This window comes from Oncorhynchus mykiss, chromosome 15 (assembly GCF_057628025.1).
Source record: "Oncorhynchus mykiss isolate SJ-2025 chromosome 15, ASM5762802v1, whole genome shotgun sequence".
NCBI lineage: Eukaryota > Metazoa > Chordata > Actinopteri > Salmoniformes > Salmonidae > Oncorhynchus > Oncorhynchus mykiss.
Window position 1 is genome coordinate 61284885 of NC_143036.1, and position 19326 is coordinate 61304210.

Genomic DNA, 19326 nt, shown 5'->3' on the forward strand with positions numbered 1-19326 from the left:
CAGCCAGCACTAACCTTCTATACCGTGGTGGAGAAAGTACCCAATCAATCAATCAATCAAATGTATTTATGAAGCCCTTTTTTACATCAGCCAATGTAAATTGTCGTACTTGAGTAAAAGGAAAGATATTTTATAGAAAATAAATCAAGTATAAGTAAAAGTCACAGAGTAAAATATTACTCGAGTAAAAGTCTACAAGTATTTGGTTTAAATATACTTAAGTATCAAAAGTAAATGCAATTGCTAAAATATCTTTAAGTATCAAAAGTGAAAGTATAAATCATTTCATATTAATAAAACCAGATGGCACAATGTTTTTTAAATGTACATGGTTTAAACACTGACATAATTTTCATACAAATCACCCCTTAAAAATAAATTTAATGAATAATATTTACATAAAAAAGCAACAAAAGCATTCCCGTTTAGTGAGTCCGCCAGGTCAGAGGCAGTAGGGATGACCAGGGATTTTCTCTTGATAAGTGCATGAATTTGACACTTTTCGTGTCCTGCTAAGCATTCAACATGTAACGAGTACTTTTGGGTGTCAGGGAAAATGTATGGAGTAAAAAGTACAGTATTTTCTGTATACCTGTAAACCTGTATAACTCGAATTAAATTAATTAAGTTGATATTGTTAATTCACACAACAAAATCTAAATTAGCTAATCTAATTTCAGCTATTTTTAGCCCCGAAACAGAGGCCACACACAACACTTGCTACTTCTACAACTTCAATGACATAATTTACAATTCAATAAAAGTAAAGCAGAAAACGATTTCTGTACAAAACAAAACCCCTCGAATTGTTAATTGATTACTGATTGTTGATTAAACTTTTATTGGCAGCAGGTAGCCTAGTGGTTAGAGCGTTGGACTAGTAACCGAAAGGTTGCAGGATTAAATTCCGAGTTGACAAGGGGAAAAAAATATGTCGTTCTGCCCTTGAACAAGGCAGTTAACCCACAGTTCCGAGGCCGTCATTGAAAATTAGAATGTGTTCTTAATGACTTGCCTAGTTGACTAAAGGTAAAATAAAAACTATACTTTGGTTTAATCTGATCCTAGACCTGGGTTTATAGATTGGTGAAAGTTGTATTTCTTCTCAGTAGATTCGCCTCTTCTCACCATCACACAGATGGAACAAGGAGGGTTAGTTATACATATCTTTGGGAAGATCTCGTCTCCTTCTCACAACACATTGGAGGAGAACGCCAGAGGTCACACCCCTCTGACATTCTTCTCCATTGGGTTTTGAGAAGGAGACGAAGAGAGGAGAGAGGACGCAACGATACTATAGAATTGAAAATGTCCCTTTGTCTCACACACGTGAAGAACAAGAAACGACGAATCAACGAATCTAAATCGTGAGATTTGTAATCACATTTTCGGGCGGGATGATTGAAAGTTTGTTTTCGTGTACCAGAGACCACTGTTGAAATAAATCTGCATAGTATGTTTTATGGCTACTTTTATGATACGATCATTAAAACATTTGAGCAATAATATAATTTTAACCATCGCTAAAGAAAATAAAACTGATATGGAGCGACCATCGAGGTTTGTAACCAAAGCTTACCTTTTTTTTATTAGCTAAGCTTAATTAGCTACAGTAACTTGCTAAGTACGTTAGTACTTGTTAGTACGAATCCCAGACCGACATTAGTACATTGTGGGAGGCAACCCGTCTGTCTAGAGAGACTAACGTTACTTGATCTTGCAAATATCGTCACTTATAAGGTGTGTGTGTGTGTGTGTGTGTGCGTGTGTGTGTGTGTGTGTGTGTGTGTGGTTTGTTGACAGGAAGACAAAGCTTGTAAATTATTCAGATTTCCAGGACTTGGCTGATGGTATGTCAAATCCAATGTATTTCATTAATTTATGGTGTAAATAGCCAATTTTATGGTTTGTATGTAATCATGTGTCCCACTGTTTCTGATCATGTGAAACAGATGATGATTTTGCCTCTGTGAAAGCACCACCCAGCAAAAAAGCCAAGGAGAGTGTGAAAGAGCCAGCGCAGGAGAAGAGCAAGAAATCTTCAAACAAGGCCTCCAGTCAAGAGACTAGCTCACAACCCATAGGCCACAAGAACAGGTAGGAAGTGGAATCAGAAACAAGCAGAAAGAACCCTTAAACGTTTATAAAACAACACCATATATTCAATAGAATTACTTGTTGTTTCTTTGTTCCTCAATATATATGTTGTGGAGACAAAAGGAATGACACATTCTTAACAGTTTTGTAGTGTGTGACAGCAGTTATGCAAACAGAAGCATGCATTCAGAACACAGACACTCTGAATGTCTTTGTTGCCCTCAGTCAGTGCCCCTTCACCTTATTCTGCATAGTGAGAGATAAACAATAACAAATAGCCAGTTGCAGGCAGTATTCGGGACAGTGTGTCTAGATGGTGTATGGAATGACATCATGCTGACCACTGGCCCAGAGAAGAACTCCATAAATCAGTGCTCAAACTCAAATGAGTCTTTTAGCCAGACGTGTTGCTTGTGATCTGCCATGCATCAAATCACAAAAAGCCACAAGGTGTGGTGAATCATTGGCAAGGTCTCTGAGGCCAGTGGCAGTAGGGGTGTTTTGATGTGTCATGGTGATACAGAGTCAAAGTCTCTCTGAATGTAACCTTGTGATCAATCTGCTCTATGTTGATCAGTATTGTCGGTGAAACTTCAGCACTGCAGGTCAGGATGACCAGAATTCAACTACACTACACATATCACTTGTTACATGTTAGCTTTGTCACACTTTTGTCACATGTCCCTTTGAGAAGGCCTTTAATGTAAAATATGCTAACATCAGAATTGTACCTGTGTTTTTCAGGAAACCATTGGATGAGAAGCTGTATGACAGAGATTTGGAAGCAGCTCTTACTTTGTCGTTGCTTAAAACCACCGAGATAAATGAGGAACAATGTTCTTATAATCCAGGTTTGCATTTTATTGTTGATTCTTAACAACTGGTGTTTGAAACATTGCTGTTCAACAGCAAAACAGCAATTTGGAGTGGTTTGGCTCCATGGTAGTTTTATCACAATATGCACATACATACAGTAGAGAATGGATGACTCACATTTCTCACTCAGTGCCAAAAATTATTTGCAATTTAATTTTGTTTTATTCTATATATTTTTAGAAAAATATGTCAAGAATCAACCACAAAGAGATGGTGAAAATCTGGATCCATCATTACGCCTTTCCAACTCCTGTGTGGACATCAACCTTTTAGGTATTTATTTTTGATATCTCAAATGCCCACCACTGCCAAATATATTTAATATTATTCAATCCAATGCCTTTGCATCTCACAGTCACTAGTGATCCCTTTGTGATTAGATCCTCTCCTCCCTTAGGCCTTGACCAGATCACGAATGATCGGGGATCCCCTTGCGCCCTCTCCAGACAGAGGAAGGCAGCTTCCAAGGCTACAGAGCAGCAAAGGAGCATGCTGAAGGATGGCGATGAGGACTACAATCCCAAAGGGACACCAGGTTGTCATAGCAACCCAAAGGCATAGGCTCTTTGTTTTTCTATATTCCAGGTATTACATGACACACATTTGTTGCGTACTGTATACTGAATATTCCTTTCTATTCAGATTCAGAGAGTGATGCTGATTTCAGTGATCCAGCTGAAAGTGATGATGATGAGTTCACAGTAAAGAAACCAAAGAAAAAGAACACAGAAGAGAAGACAGCCAAGAAGGAGCAACCAAAAGCTAAACCAAAGGAAGAAAAGCAGCCTTCAAAACCATCAAAAACCAAACCACATTTGACAGGTACTTAATAGCTTTAGGAACTATGAACTGCCATTCTAATAACCCAATCTTTTTATGCTCCTAGCCTGCAGAGTTTCAATCAAATTGTCCTTCTGTTCCTTACAGGGACTCCCAATCTAAAAACTCCCACCTTAGGTAGAAGTCCAACTGCCAAGCCAGCCTCTGTGCCCAAGAGGTCTCCTGGCACTTCTCCTGTCTCCAGACCTGCAGTCTCTGGCAGTCCAGCGGGGGACAGAATACCCAAGTGGAATCCTCCAGGTAAGACGGACTGAAAGGTCAAGGAGGTCATCGTAATCTCATAAGCAGTTGTAGGACTGCATGTTTGTGCCTTGTATTCAGGCATTTTAAGACCCAGTTCACCCATTATTTTTATCATACAACTTGTCATCAGGTCACGTTGGAAGAAGTCCCAGCTCATCACAGAGTGTCCCAGTGAAGTCTCCAGGGCAGGGTCTAAGACTTGGACTGTCTCGCATGGTGCGGGTCAAACCCCTGCACCCCAGTGTTGCTAGTCACTGACCCCACCTATCTATTAGAGAGGGGCTCTGTGTAATTGACAGTTGACTTTCAGGATTTCTTTTGTAATCCTCTAGATCTGTCTATTTTATAAGAGGCATTAAAATTGTACTGTAAATTATTATTAGTCTGGGGTCGTACATGCTCTCCTTTTTATAACAGCTTTTTTCTTTTGGACCATTTGACTTAACAAAGGACAATTCCCAACTTATACTGTTTTTTGGCCTATAACAAAGCCTTCAGATTTCAAACCCTTTGTGTGTTTTATTATTTCAAATAGAGTTTGTCTTCTGTCTGTTTTTAGTTTTCACTCCAACATGTAAATGAAATGGTGCAATGGCGCACTCTGCTGGATATAATTATCTTAAAATGCAAAATTATCATTGTTAAAGTGGCAATCAGTTGAATCAACAACAAAGCGGAGACCCCGCCCCCGTTTTGGTAAAAAGCTGAGGGATGAGGCTGGAGAAATGTAACCACTCTGAAATTCATAGACAAAGCTGTGGATGTAAGGACTGACCACCCGTGATATCAAAACTAGTTTTAACCATGTTTTGAGGCTATATACCCAATGGGCAAAAACTGGTTGAATCAACTTTGTTTCCACGCCATTTCAACCCAAAAAATATATGTGATGAAGTTGAATCAACGTGAAAAACTGATTTGGATTTACAAAAAGTCAAGGTAAGGGCATTATATATTTTTTTCACCCAACTTTTAACCTAAAACGACATGACATTTGTTGTTAATTTTATGTTAAATTCGCGTTAGTTGACAACTAAACCAAATGTAAATAAAAACGAGAAGTTGAACTGAAGGCTGCCCAGTGGGTAGTGTTTGTTTGCATTTAGTTGATTTATTGTTTCTGTCACAAACATTGGAGTAAAACAGCTTATTTTAAAAGTAAAATAATGGATGTAGCAACTACAGAATGGCCCTTTATATAACTTTTTACCTTGATTTTACTAACATCAAGTAGAATAGGCAACTATTTTTCTAAAAGTTTTGTGGATTTTGTTCAGCGAAAGCTTTGTACAATGTGTAAATATAAAACATTAAAGATTCAATATAAACGATACGTTTTTATGTAGTGAGCATGTTTCCAGTATCGCCTGTATAGGCCCAAATGAGTTTGTGCAACATCTCCCCTGTGGTATGGAACATTGTGGACAGTTGTTTTTTGAGTGAATGATAATGCTCATTTCTCCCAAAACCAGAAATGGAAAGTGAATCACTAAACATTATCATGATTTTTAGCGTTACATAATGCGTTGTTTTACGTGTTAATTTCACTTTTAGCGCTGATCAGTCGACAGCGCGCCGCCGTCAGTCCGAATGTATCTCCATTACGAGATCATGAAATCATAATGACATGACGCGTATATATGCATAGTCAGTTTGACCATTGCGTTTGACTGAGTTCAATATTTCGTTTACTATGTTACCTTGCAGCAGCAAACACCGAACATGAGCGAAGTAAATCCATCCAATGAGCGAAAGTAAGTGTGAATTAGTTGTATGACTTCCATTTACGATTTTGTTTAACAATAAAAAATATACAAAAATAACCGTGAATTTGCCTAATTTTCGAGTGCATTTTCTATTTTTTTTTCATTCTATTGCTGTGTTATTTACTCAACTGACTGTATGCAAACATCTAAAGGGATAACAGACAAATATGATTTAAAAAACTTGCTCACAAAAGATCAAAAATCTTCAGACTCTTTAAACCTCTCAAGTTGATGACCTTTCTGTTTCAATAGGAAAGAAATGAAATATAAATTGAAGAGACTTATCGAAAACAGGAACCAACTTCTCCCATTGTTGAAAAGGTACTGTATTCCTCTTGATATGTATAATATAGGCATTTAGCAGACACTTAGATTATGTCTTGACCACCTGAGATCAGCCCACAATCCAACAGTCAGATTTGCCTAACAAAACTCCAGCCTTGGATCCAACTGGGCCTACCACAGGAAGAAGGTAAGCTTACCATCAATCTGAAGCCCTACCCTAGTTAAATTTCAATCCTCTGGCAATTAAAAAAGACCATATGTTGATATCTGAGTAGCACAGTCTCTGCACAGGCTGAATTCTACGCAATGCTGCAGTTCCAAATAATTGAAACAGTAGTCATTATCCTCTGTGACTGGAATCTGCAGTAGGCTACCTGGGATTTGGGATACAAATAGCTGGACCACTGGAGGACAGGATAGGACATGTGGAATGAAAAAAAGCCACCAAGAAAAGAAGTGGGAGACTCCCTGATCCAGTGGTGCTAATTCATTGCATGTAGCATACCAGTGAGAGGAAGCCTGAAATCAAAGGCAGGAATATGAAATAGTGAGAGATGATGAATTCCCTCTACACGCCATGCACTAAGGAAACATCTCCATGCTACTAGATATGTTGTTATACAGACTTCTCTGATCAAATGTCTATTTAGGGCTGCTGGCTGCAGCACGATCTGCCACAAACTCTGGAACATACTATCAGAACTCAGCTGGGGCTGATAATGAAAGTGAAGAAAAAAACATGAGCATTGCTTGATTTAAAGCTTGCTTTCATTGGTTCCTATTGGACTCAAAAGAAACATCACATTATACATTTTGTTTCAGGTAAAATGCTCATGGCTGTTCATTGTTCCCATATGTGGTTGCAAACAGTGGCAGCCGAAAATGGCCTGTTAGAGCACTAGCCCATTGCCCTCGGCAGGGGGTGGAGGAGGTGACGTAAACCTGTCTTGGCTTACCTGGCTGACATTGAGCCAGACTGCCTGTCTCATCTCCAGCACCATGGACAGCGGACAGGGGAACAGACAGTGCAGCTCACCCCACCCCACCACATGGCGGATGTGCCGACAGATGGTTCAGAGTGGCAGACAATGCAGACAGGTCGCTTACACCGTGTTCAGGGTTTATGGGGAGTGATAAGCCAAAGGCGTTGGGTGCTCTACAACATGTTATACATGCTATATAGGCAGTCCACTGAGCAGTCATTTTATACATGGCGATGGACATTTCTGTTGACTTGTCTGTGGTGTGTGTCCGGTGTTTTCCTGGTCTAAGTATTTAGTTGGAAATTGGAAATGAAGCATCTTCTAATCCCGAAGGCTACATTTTATTCTTTAAAGTGCCCCCCCCCCCCCCCCCCCCCATTGTATGTTGTGGAGTTAAATCTCTCTTGCAGCACAAAGAAAAGCAAGTATGTGCACTCTCTGACCCCTTGTAGCTAAGTCAAATAACCCACACATTCCCAGAGGAATGAACCTGAAAGGTAGCCCACTCTGTCATTCACTTCCCATTCCTCAGCCACCGCCTGCCTGAGGTGTCTGTCTGCCTGCCTGCCTGTCTGGGACAGTTGTGTCACCACCACTGCTCAGTCAAAAGGATAGAGTTCACTCTGACCAGCAAGGTTAGACCGGTTCTGACCCCTGACAGACAGCACTGTTTAGGGTAAAGCCAGCAGCGCCATATTAGTCTACTCAAGACAATATTTTGTCTATCTGACTCTGTATGCAGATAGAAGCATATACAATCTGTGTTATAGTATGGGTCCTTGGGAAAGGCCAGCTACACAGGCCAAGCCTGTCTGTCCCCGGCCTGTTCTGGGACATGAAGATGACAAGGTAAGACTCTAAACAGGGCAGATTACTAATGCCTGTTTTGTCTTTATTTGGATCAGCAGTGAAGAGGTGGTTGTTATTGAATGCTATTTGTTATTGTTGGATTTACCTTGGATTCGATCATAGAAATTCATACTGCATGAAGGGCATTTGGTTTGTGTGTGTGTAGAGGTCTTAACAATAGAGATGTAGGCTTGGCCACTGTGTTTTAGTTATATTGCTATAGTTTTAACACTGCCTTGTGTGCTCTGAGTTGTGTTGCTATTGATGTCCACCACAGTGCTTATGCTCCTAGCTCTGCTCCTTCCAGAGTGGTTTTCCTCTGTGTCTCTGGCAGTCAGTCCAGGGCAGGCTACTAATGGCATTTAGCCTGATCTGGATTAGACCAGTGGGTGGTCCCTCCATACTCCTTAGCCTTGGATACCTCCTACTACTAAAGTTAGAGAATAAACACCCACCTACAACAACACAGGTCTACTGGTGCACTCCATCATGCTGCAGGAAAAACACACCTTTGTTTCCACTAGAAAATAAAAAAGGGCTATGTTTTACTTTTGTGCAATTTTTCCCAGTTGGTCTAGTGTTATAAGCCCAAAAATAGTGTGGACAATGACCCTTTGCCCAATTACCTCAACTGCACTTTTGGGTATAACTGCTACACTGCATTAAGAAAACACTTTAGCCTATAGCCATGAACAGATAAAGGATGGAGGCTTACTAGTGAGGACTGGTTGTGACTGTATGCGCATCTTCAATATTGTGGACTGAAGCTGGAAATCATATCACCATGGAGACTGCAGCTTGTGTAATGGCAAAAAAAACATATATGGATGGTATATCAAAGGTGAGATAAATACACTGGGTAGCAATGAAAAGAAAACAGGTATTTTCTGTCAGCACTGATAAAAACGTGTTATGAAACGACCAGTTATGTAGTCGTGTCTACCCCGAGATGACTGACCGTGCCGACGTAGGCTTCAGTAGAACATACTGTACCACCCACTTCACGCTTGGGGTATGTAGGATGAATCATATGAAGGTGTAGATGGCTCTCCTCCACATCTCAAAGGATTCTCCACTCTGGATGAGCTAGCACATGGTTTGCCTTGATGTGTAATTCCCTTTCAATTATAAGGTGTGTGTGTGTGTGTGTGTGTGTGTGTGTGTGTGTGTGTGTGCGTGCGTGCGTGCGTGAATTCGTTTTTTACAGTACAATTTTGAGAAGTGAGGGCATGCCGGTCCTCACTTATAAAAAGGCTGCTTTAGGCTAATGTTTAGGGTTAGGGAAAATATGATTTTAAATGGCAATCAATTGTTGGTCCACCAAAAAGTCCTTACAAGTATAGTAAGACATAGCTGTGTGTGTGATTTAAAAACTGATCCAATGATTAAACATTTGATGATTTAGTACTGTTTTTGACAATTGCATTTTTGAACTAAATATCTTTACAAATGTAAAGTTGTTGTGAATCATTAAATATTCGATGTTTAATGTGGTTATTTTGATGGTACCTTCGTGGGAGACTAAAGTGAAGTAGTAACCTCAGATGTGTGGTTGCTACTCGGCAGTGTTTCTCTGAGTTTCAGTTCCCGGACAGTGAGTCTGACACGTGAGCATTGAACCAGTGTGGGTGCATCCCATTCTCTACAGTAGGCCTACACGATGAGATAAAATACCGCGAAGACTGAACCCAAGGATCTTGGGACTTAAGAAAAAGTGGTGTAATACAGGGGCTAGAGAGAGAGGGGATTTGTTGTTGTTTGAGCTTGGTCACAAACTATCGATGGATTTTGTTTTGCTGGAGGATTTGGCAAATACTGTACATGGTTCTATAGGCTACCAGCAACATAACGGTTTTACGCGCAATGTTGATTCCCATGCTTGGAAAGTTATGACTGAGGAGTCTGCGGAGTTGGACAGTTGAATGAATTGACAAGAAATCTATATCGGGAGTCCACGGTGTCGCTTGTCGATGTGAAATAAGCTGTGACCGTAGAATACCCTAACAGGTGGCTCTCCGACGATATGCGCGTCAGGCTAACAACAGCGTGCACACTCGCCATAATCTTCGGCTGACAAAGCTTTTTCCAATATTACAGTCCGTTCATTACTATTCAGCAGCACTACTCTGCAATTTCCACCGGGCCCCAACGTCGTTTTGATGCGAAGCGGAATATTGGTTTCTGCGTTTACTCGAGAATAAAATTGAGCCTGGGAATGTTTTCAAGCTGTGCGCTCACGTGGACCAACTAGGAGTGATTTATCGATGATAATTGAAATTCACCCGGTTATAAAGCAATGTTTCCAGAAATTCATATCAAGGTGAGGTATAAAGAATGCTATTGCTTTGTTTTGTGTAGCTTATTGGATACAAATTCAACATGAGTTTTTTTGCATGTTGTTTTATTTCACAGTACTGTATTTGGAACCTCTCTGCACTCTAAGTGTACTGTACAGACTGTACTGGACAGACAGTAATTAGGTCTGAAAACACTTTCCAGCAGATTTCAGAATCAGATGTCAATGTGTTGACATAATTACTCCCATGGTCTCATGGTTCCACTGACCTTCAGATGGACTAACCCACTTTAATCCCCATGATCTACAGCTCAGTGTGCTCAGGAATGGATCATTAGCTTCCTGGGGTCTACTGGGTTAATATGATCTGTTTGTCATGGCTGACACCTATCTGGTGTCAGCACTGGATTCACAATATATTTGGGCTACTGCACATTTTTATATTGCAGTATTCAAAAACGGGCTTAATGTGTCTACTGTAGCCATAGTTCTAAAAATACATTGTAATTTAATTACAATGTTGGCCTTCATAGATATTCTATATGCAGTTGGTGTGTGTGTAAATGTGTGAGTGCTGGGGCCAAGCAAAATAATGTGTGCTTATGTGTAGGTGTGTGCACAAGTGTGTTCATCTTCAGCTAGCTCATATTTTATGACATTCTTTTCTCGTCCAATCCCCACAGGCAGGGAGGCCCGACGCCTACTCCCAGCAACACAAACTCCAGCCTGAATGCACACGCCTTGGGTCCAGCCGGGCCTACCAGCAGCAGCAGGTAAAGCTACTCCCTGGTCCTCCAGTATTTTGCTCTTGTTTGTGGGTGTGCGGGGGAATACGATGACTGTGTCATGATCTGGTCGTTGTGTGGGAGTACTGTGACTAGTGTGAGCTGTGGGGGAATACTGTATGATGCAACTGCCCAGCCCGCACCTCTGAAAAGATGGAGCAAGGTAGTTATCACCAGTTGTGAATCGTGGATCCTGAGTTTTAAGATTAACAGTAATTTTCCTTATCCCAAACAATTCAATGTTCATAATAACAGAGTGTGAAAACGTGCTGGCCGGGTGCAGAGGTAACTGTCTTCGGTACCATGTTGCTATATATAGCTTTTTATGAATAATTTATCTTGCAGATACTGCAGTAAAGCCCTGGAGATTAAACAGTGCATTCTATAAATAGAAATTCCCCTCTCGATTTGGCAGCGCTGTTTCAGTTCAAATCAATAAGGCCACGAGAGCCATACTACTGTAACTGCAGCACAGCTCTATTCAGTCAGAGGTGATGCCCTGGTATAGCTTAGCCTTTTGGGCAGCTTTCGAGAGGATGTGTTACATAGAGTACCGAGAAAGACTATCAGCCTATAAACAAGAGAGAGTGAAGGAAAAATACATGGAGAGAGAGACTCCGAATCGGGCTGCAGTGAAAGCTTCTGTCGAAAAGCAGACCTCCAAGGCTGTAGACCCTGCTTCAATCTCGCCCTGGCACGTAACTCTATGCCCTTTCTGGGCACCACAGGCTACTTGCCTTATTACTGAATCGGCAGGAAAACTAGAAACACCCAGTGCCTCAAACCTCGTTATAAAACAACACCTGTATTGTCTGTTTGATTTAACCTAGATGACCCTCTAAATGTGGGTCCTTCTCTCTCTGCCGCCCTCTCTCTCTTGTTCTGGCTGTAGAACTGTGGCTCGGGCAAAGGCACTCTGCCTAAGCTGGATGCTAAGCCCTTGGTTGTAAACAATGCCAAGTACCATCACCAGTCCGAAAGCATCCTGCCCCATATCACCAGCAAGGGGCTGCAAAACACTTGTGATGGGCAGCTTTCAGGTACCAGGCACCAGGAAAGCTTCCAGGTGAGTCCTTGTTACAATTAGGCTAATCTCTTGGTATTATGTACTTAGAGCCTAGTATAGTGAAGCAATGAAACATTCCACTGAGAAATTATAACAGTGTTAAATTGTTACCATGCAAAACCTCTGCAACTAGTTAATTTCCTGTATGTTTTGTAATTGACAGGATGAGAGATTACGGAGCTCCACAGTGGAGAGTCTGCCAGAGTCCATCAACAGGAAGAACAATCAGGAGCAGGAGAGGAATATTGAGGGACACAATCTGCCCATGTCTCCTGCAGGTGCGTGTGGGCTAAGGGTAGGACTAGGCCTGAGTTGGAGAGTAGGGAAGCGTTGATGGAAGTTGCTGGTGTTGGCATTTAGTATTGGCAATTCTAAAGGAGAAAGAGTTTTCTGTCCCTTGATCTTATTTAATCAGGAAGAAACAAATGCAAACTGGGATTTGCTGACAGGAATTTCCTTTCCCTCCTATACAGAGGTCCTGAAGGCGTTCAAAGATCGTCTGACGGAGCATGAGCAGGAGGAGATCATGGACTACTCTGAGGTCTGGTACCTGGGCCTGGATGCCAAGAAGATGAAGGGTTCCCCCAGCCTGCCACACAACTCTGGCTACGACGATGAGAGCGGAGGCTATCTGAAGGTAACATAAAATGGGCACAAAGATGGTAGTAAAGAAACTGTGAATTTCAGAACAAGTTTTAGTGCCATATAGAGTAAACTTTTTGCAGTATTGCTTTAAAGTAAATTATGCCCTTTTCTCTGCAGGTCGCGCATGACCACATAGGCTTCCGGTTTGAGGTGCTGGAGGTGATCGGGAAAGGATCCTTCGGACAGGTCCTGAAGTGCCTGGATCACAAGACCACTGAACTTGTCGCCATTAAGGTCATTCGCAACAAGAAAAGGTGACTAACGCCACCAGCTAGCTAGCATATCGTAGTACAGCTGGGTTGTCCAATACCAACCTTTCACTAATAACATGCTATGACACATGTTATAACACTGCTTTTCTGTTATGATTGGCTGCAGGTTCCACCACCAGGCCATGGTGGAGTTGAAGATCCTGGATGCGTTGAGAAGGAAGGACAGAGACAACCAACACAACGTCATTCACATGAAGGAGCACTTCTACTTCCGGAACCATCTCTGCATCTCCTTCGAGCTCCTGGGGTAGGCTGGACGGACACTGACACTGTAGGGCCAAAGATAAGATCATATTCAGAAATACAATAATACCCTTTTGTTATTTGTTGATTTAGTTCAGGAGAGAATACTTCTGCTATATTTCATCCACAGGAGGTAAACATGTAGTATTAAGATTATTTGGCCATTTAAATCTAAAGGATGTTAGCTTATCTTTGACCGTGCAGAGTGAACCTGTACGAACTCCTTAAGAAGAACAACTTCCAGGGCTTCAGCCAGATCCTGGTGCGCCGCTTTGCCTACTCCCTGCTCAAGTGCCTGCAGATGCTGCACAAAGAGAAGATCATCCACTGTGACCTAAAACCGGTATGACCCCTAGCCATGACCTTTAACCCCTAACCACCTTAACATTACATAATGAAAAGTGAAGCATATTTGCAAACATATTCCTTGTTGGTTCAGTTTAATGGTGCCACAGGAGATGGAGAGAATGTGCTCATACTTGGGTGTTTATTTTCCAGGAAAACATTCTTCTTTCACACAAAGGCCAAGGCAACATCAAGGTCATTGACTTTGGCTCCAGCTGCTACGAGCAGCAGAGAGGTGAGTGTCTTAGTTTGTATGTTTTCTAATGTAAGGTTGGATCAAGTAGGCAAACAGGGGGCACAACCTCATTATAGCATCACATTATAGCATACCTAATACCTGGCTCTCCTCCTCCACAGTTTACACCTACATCCAGAGCCGCTTCTACCGTTCCCCAGAGGTGCTCCTGGGCCATCCCTACAGCATGGCCATCGACATGTGGAGCTTTGGCTGCATCCTGGCTGAGCTCTACACTGGCTTCCCCCTCTTTCCTGGGGAGAGTGAGGTGGAGCAGATTGCCTGCATCATGGAGGTACCTACCTAGTACCTACAATATCATGTTCTCTTTGTTAATGGCTCTTTCAACCTTGTGGTTTGGCTAGCAATGTTGATGTATTACTCACTGTGTGAGTTTGTCTGATTTGTTCTCAGGTACTGGGAATGCCTCCAACTGATTTCTTGTCAACAGCGACCAGGAAAAGGCAATTTTTTGGTAAGCATTTTTGATCTAGTGCAGTCACATGGTTTTCTCTTTGACTGTTCGATGGAAATTCTGTTTAACTGAGACCTTTCACTTCTACTGACGTACCAATAGGATCACAGTTAAATGTATACATTTCTGATGTAGGGATTTGCATAATTTTAGTGTCACAGGGTGTTTAATTAAGCAATAAGCCTGAGGGAGTGTGGTATCTTGGCCATATAACATAGCTGAGGGCTGTTCTTATGCACAACGTGAAAGGGAGTGCCTGAATATCAACCATATACCACAAACCCCCGAGGTGCCTTATTGCTATTATAAACTGGTTACCAACATAAATAGAACAGTAAACAGGTATGTTTATGTCACAACCATGGTATATTGTCTGATATATAGCCGGTTGAAATGCTGTTTCAGCCAATCAGCATCCAGGACCCAAACTACCCGGTTTATAATTCTTAGTAAGAGATCCTCTTGTTGATAATCCCTGGTTGTGATTGTGCAGATTCCAAGGGTAACCCCAGGAACATCACCAACAGCAAGGGGAGAAAGAGACGGCCCAACTCCAAGGATCTGGCCAGTGCCCTGAAGACCAACGATCCTCTCTTTCTGGATTTCATCAAACGCTGTCTCACGTATGTACTGTACACACTGTACACCTGTCAATAACACAGCCATAGAATCACCCAATCTCAAATATTACTAATAGTAAGGAATCATTTTAAACTGTCAGGTGAAGTGAGCCCTCTTTCGCTTCCAGGTGAGGCCCATTGAGATTGAAATCTACAAGGAAGTCCAGTGTGTGGTTTTACCTCTGGTTCTCTCAGGAATAATCTCATTTGCATCCTCCTTGCATCCTCTCTTCTCTCTCCCGAGATCCATCTCAAAACCCAATGGAGGAGAATGTCAGAGGGGAGGGACCCCTGATTTTCTCCTCCGATCGGTTTTGAGAAGGAGAGAGGACGCGAGGAGTATGCAATTGGGATTTTCCCTCTGACTGACTCTCTTCTCTCTGTCAGGTGGGACCCTAAGAAGCGCATGACGCCCGACGAGGCCATGCAGCATGAGTGGATCCAGGAGGCACGCTCCAGCAAGTTTCGGCCCAAGACCCGCACCATGAGAAGGCCCAACGAGAGCCTCGGCAACGTGGAGAACAACAACAAGATAGCGCAGCATATTTCCCACAAACCAGCCCTTATCAACAGGATAGGTAAGAGGAAGAGTCATCTACCATACCACCACCATGCCTTCTCATACGTATGTGTTTGCATGTGGAAAAAAAAAAAACTTCACTAGGCATTTTTTACACTTTGAGAGTGGCAGATTGACACAAAGACTAAATTGAATCCACATCTCTATGATGTACATAAAGTAACAGGCATCTTACTTCCCCCTCTCTGACGCAGTTGACAAGGCATTCTCCAGCCCGTTCTCCAGCGCCACAGACAGGCCCAAGAGAGAGAACTCTGTGAAGCTGGCGTCCGCCGAGCGCTTGCGTCCAATCGGGGCTTCGGCTGAGGGCCAGATGGGCGAGGGCAGGACCAAGAGCACCAGGGCTGTTAGCAGCAGCAAGCAGGAGGTACCCAGGGAGAGATCAGTCCACATTGTCATCAGGCCCCCGCTGGAGCACACTGCAGACAGTGACAGTCTGGAGCACCAGCAGGGCCTGTCCCCGATCACATAAAGGCCCCAGGGACAGAGGGCTTGGGGCTGGGAGGGGGTTGAGGGGAGGGCGGATGCATAAGTCACATCAGGGTTAGTATCATCAGAGGTCAAACATAAGACACATATTAATAACATTAAATGGGGGTCATGGTTCGAGTATATCCTGTTTTGTAGATGTAGTGGGTTATCAATTTGTTATATTTGTGCTGCACTATATAATTTATTTCCTTGTCTAATCACATGTTTAGTGCTTGGACTCTGTCTAGCTGCAGGAGACGTCTTTGGAACACAGTCTTTGGTGGGTCTTTTGGTAATGAGCTGTGTATCAGCAACTGTTGGTATTCTCTGTTATTGCAGTAGTCTCAAATGGACTTACTGCATCTAGAATGTGGCCACATTCACTTGTCATAAGCTTGGAAAGTAGCACAGGTCATTTGCATTAGTTTAAAATGGGATCCCTTAGCTTAGAACCCAGATCAATGCCCAGATTGGCCTGTTTTCCACTCTCGGTCTAGCCAGGTTAGGCCGAGCCACATTTAATGTCCTTTTGCCAGAGGTTTAAAGCTCTTTGAGTAGGCTAATTTCCTGCACGTTTTCTACTGGCATTGACGTTTTGGCTTTGACAACACAGACGTCTGACCCAAAATATACACAGGCTAAGCCCTGGCCCCTGTTTGCACTGAAATACGCATGGCAAGCCCAAGGAGTTGCCCGTGCCATGGATGTGATGTTTAAGGCTCTTAGCAGCACAAAGCATCTCCCATGCAGAGATGATGGTGATAGGGGAAAAACATAAAGCACTAATGTGCACAAACTCCCCTAGAGATTACTCAGAGTTTACCATGTTTATGGAGTTTGACTTTGACTCAATCATTTGTGGTTGTTGATCATAGTATGTTTCATTACTAGTTTATTATGAAGATTAATACAACCCTAGGTGTTACTGAATAAAATTACAATCACTTATAAGTCAGAAAAAATGCTGTCCACCTGACAACAACTTTTACCTCTAAAAGAGGGCTCTCAAGTTGTCAATGAAGATGAATGTTATTTTCCTGGCCTGAAATGTCTAGCTTGGACTGGTATTGGATGGTTTGATATTCTTCATACGTCATTGTCATATACAAAGTGTTCCAGTGTCTGCAAAACAGGAATATTCTGACCAGTGATCCTCACAACTTGTTATTCAAATGTGCCTTTCAGCATCCAAAGTGACTTCCCTCTGACCCACAATGCATCATCTGTTTTTTACTCCTCCTCACACAAACTTCATTTTAAAAAGCTTAATTCCTCATCAAAGCAGTTCCATCTATTTTGATTAACTTCTCTTACCTCGACAAAAGGACAATTTGCTACAATGTTGAGCTTTCTTCAATAAAACTTGGGCCAAATGAAGGAGAGTAGATTTTTTTTGTTCTCTCTAAACTTCTTTATGGCAACTTGTACTGATGCTTTTCACTTGCTCCAGTTATAGAAAGTCATTTTAAAACAGTGTTTATATTTGTAACATGATCAGAAATGGAATAGATTTCCTTTTTAACAGTACATAATTGAATGTACATTTTACAATTTTGTTATGATTAAATGATTGGTTTAAGGTGTGACATATATATGAAATATTTGTGGTACTATATCTCAAGCACTCTATGTGTACATAACCAGGTCACATTGGCAATGTCTCAATTAAATATATATTTTTTTTTACCATGTTTCAATTGTAATTTTAATGATTTTCTTGTTTATTCTTCCGTGCTCACTGAACATTGTTATTTAAGAGAGCCCCACAGACTGGTGCCCTAATGATCATATTGTGTGATGTACTGAATTACTGTTTTGCTTTCTCTAAGTCTGTAAAATAGCATGCCAGGACATTGTTGATTTTATTGTACTGTACTAAAACAAATAGAAAGTGTGTGCATTCATTTCAACCAAATTATTTCACAATCAACCATTGTGGTCTATTTGGAAGTAATTGAATTGAGGGCATTCCACCTGATGAACTGTACATTGATGTGAAAAAATGAATGAACATGTAATTGAAAGAACATATAATTGAATAAATTGTGTTTTATATTCCTTGCCTCTGCCCATTTGATTGGACCTTTGATAATTTTGATGCTGTGTAAATCAAACATTCAGCTTGTGAGTCGACGAAACGATAGCAACATATAGCATTACCATGTAGGTAGAGTGAGGGGTGAACATACAGGCCAGAGGAAGAAGAGAAGGTATGGTGATCACAGAGTTAACAAAGTGTCATTGTTCCCTGCTTCTATTGATCACACATTCTATGCTCAATCCTCATTTACCAGACAGGGTCAGTGGTCAACCTTGTGCATCCAGACCCTCATGCTGCTTGGTTTGAGCTCTGAGAGTAAGTTATACACAGGGGAAATTGAGATGTACTTCAATGCTCCATTCAGCCTGGTCTCATAGACTAGACGTAGCATACTAAAAGTAAATCCGGCATGCTCAAACTTGTATGATATGTTACGTTTGGTATGGTTGCATAAGACCGAAGGTCTCTTAAGGCAAGAACAAAAGGAGGGTGGTTGGTTGAGTGTATAACGTGAATATCTAGCAACCAAAAGGTTGTCAACTTTAGCACTTTATCTTTTTAGCAACTTTGCAACTACCTACAGTACTACTTTTTTTAGCTACTTTGCAACTACTTAGCATGTTAGATAACTCTTCCCCTAACCTTAACCCTTTAACCTCACCTTAAATCCCAACCTAGCTAACGCTAGCCACCCCCTAACGTTAGTGTTATCCACCTAGCTAATTGGAATTCGTACATTCAGTATCATACGTCTTGCAAATTCATAACATATTGTAAGAATTGCAATTTGCGACATATCATACGAATTGTAATTCGTAACATACTGTATCATTCAAAATGGATGATGAACAACTACAAATGAATACATACCATACGAAATATAACATGTCATACTAAGCGGAGTGTCGTGGATTTACATACGGAATAATACGAAATGCTCTGAGACCAGGTTGCTCCGTTACCTCTTAAAAGCAGGTGGTCAACCAGATTTTCGGTTACTCTAGAATGGGAAGAGCTACAGATACTCTTCATTGTGGGCTTGAGTTTGAATTACAAGACAACGTGCTAGTGACAGCCAAGACCATCACTTTCAGAGAGCCACACCTTTGCAGCCTGTAGTATTGTGGCTTTCGGCATTTATTCCCTGGCCTCAACAATGACTTGAATGCCAAATGAACAGTTGGATCCATTAGGTGCATGTTTTTGACCTGTTCAATTGTGCAAATATTTAAAAAAGGTGTTGATGAGTGGCAGCCAGGTATGGTGCACCTCACACTCCCCCCTTTCAGGGGAGCCTGGATCTTAGTCGGCGA

At 41.7% G+C, this 19326-nt stretch overlaps 2 protein-coding genes across 3 annotated transcripts; both read left to right on the plus strand.

Annotated features, from left to right (window-relative positions):
* The first annotated feature begins 1111 nt into the window (after nucleotides 1–1111).
* LOC110490411 (RAD51-associated protein 1) lies at nucleotides 1112–5123 on the plus strand. 2 transcript variants are annotated; one of them, XM_090199108.1, is made up of 9 exons: nucleotides 1112–1367; nucleotides 1804–1850; nucleotides 1953–2097; nucleotides 2842–2948; nucleotides 3154–3246; nucleotides 3371–3508; nucleotides 3616–3795; nucleotides 3901–4053; nucleotides 4187–5123. In XM_090199108.1, the coding sequence occupies exons 1-9, from the start codon at nucleotides 1309–1311 to the stop codon at nucleotides 4312–4314; spliced, it is 1050 nt and encodes a 349-aa protein (XP_090055234.1). In that variant the 5' UTR covers nucleotides 1112–1308; the 3' UTR covers nucleotides 4315–5123. The 2 variants fall into 2 exon arrangements, with proteins under 2 accessions (XP_090055234.1, XP_021419467.3); XM_021563792.3 differs by having other exon boundaries at nucleotides 1226–1560.
* A 4398-nt stretch (nucleotides 5124–9521) lies between these two features.
* LOC110490410 (dual specificity tyrosine-phosphorylation-regulated kinase 4) lies at nucleotides 9522–18027 on the plus strand. Its single transcript, XM_021563791.3, has 14 exons — nucleotides 9522–10259; nucleotides 10919–11008; nucleotides 11913–12086; nucleotides 12250–12364; nucleotides 12560–12723; nucleotides 12849–12985; nucleotides 13110–13250; nucleotides 13451–13589; nucleotides 13745–13826; nucleotides 13949–14121; nucleotides 14241–14301; nucleotides 14795–14924; nucleotides 15309–15499; nucleotides 15696–18027. Exons 1-14 carry the CDS (start codon nucleotides 10236–10238, stop codon nucleotides 15971–15973), a joined length of 1899 nt encoding a protein of 632 aa, XP_021419466.3. The 5' UTR covers nucleotides 9522–10235; the 3' UTR covers nucleotides 15974–18027.
* Nucleotides 18028–19326: the final 1299 nt, after the last annotated feature.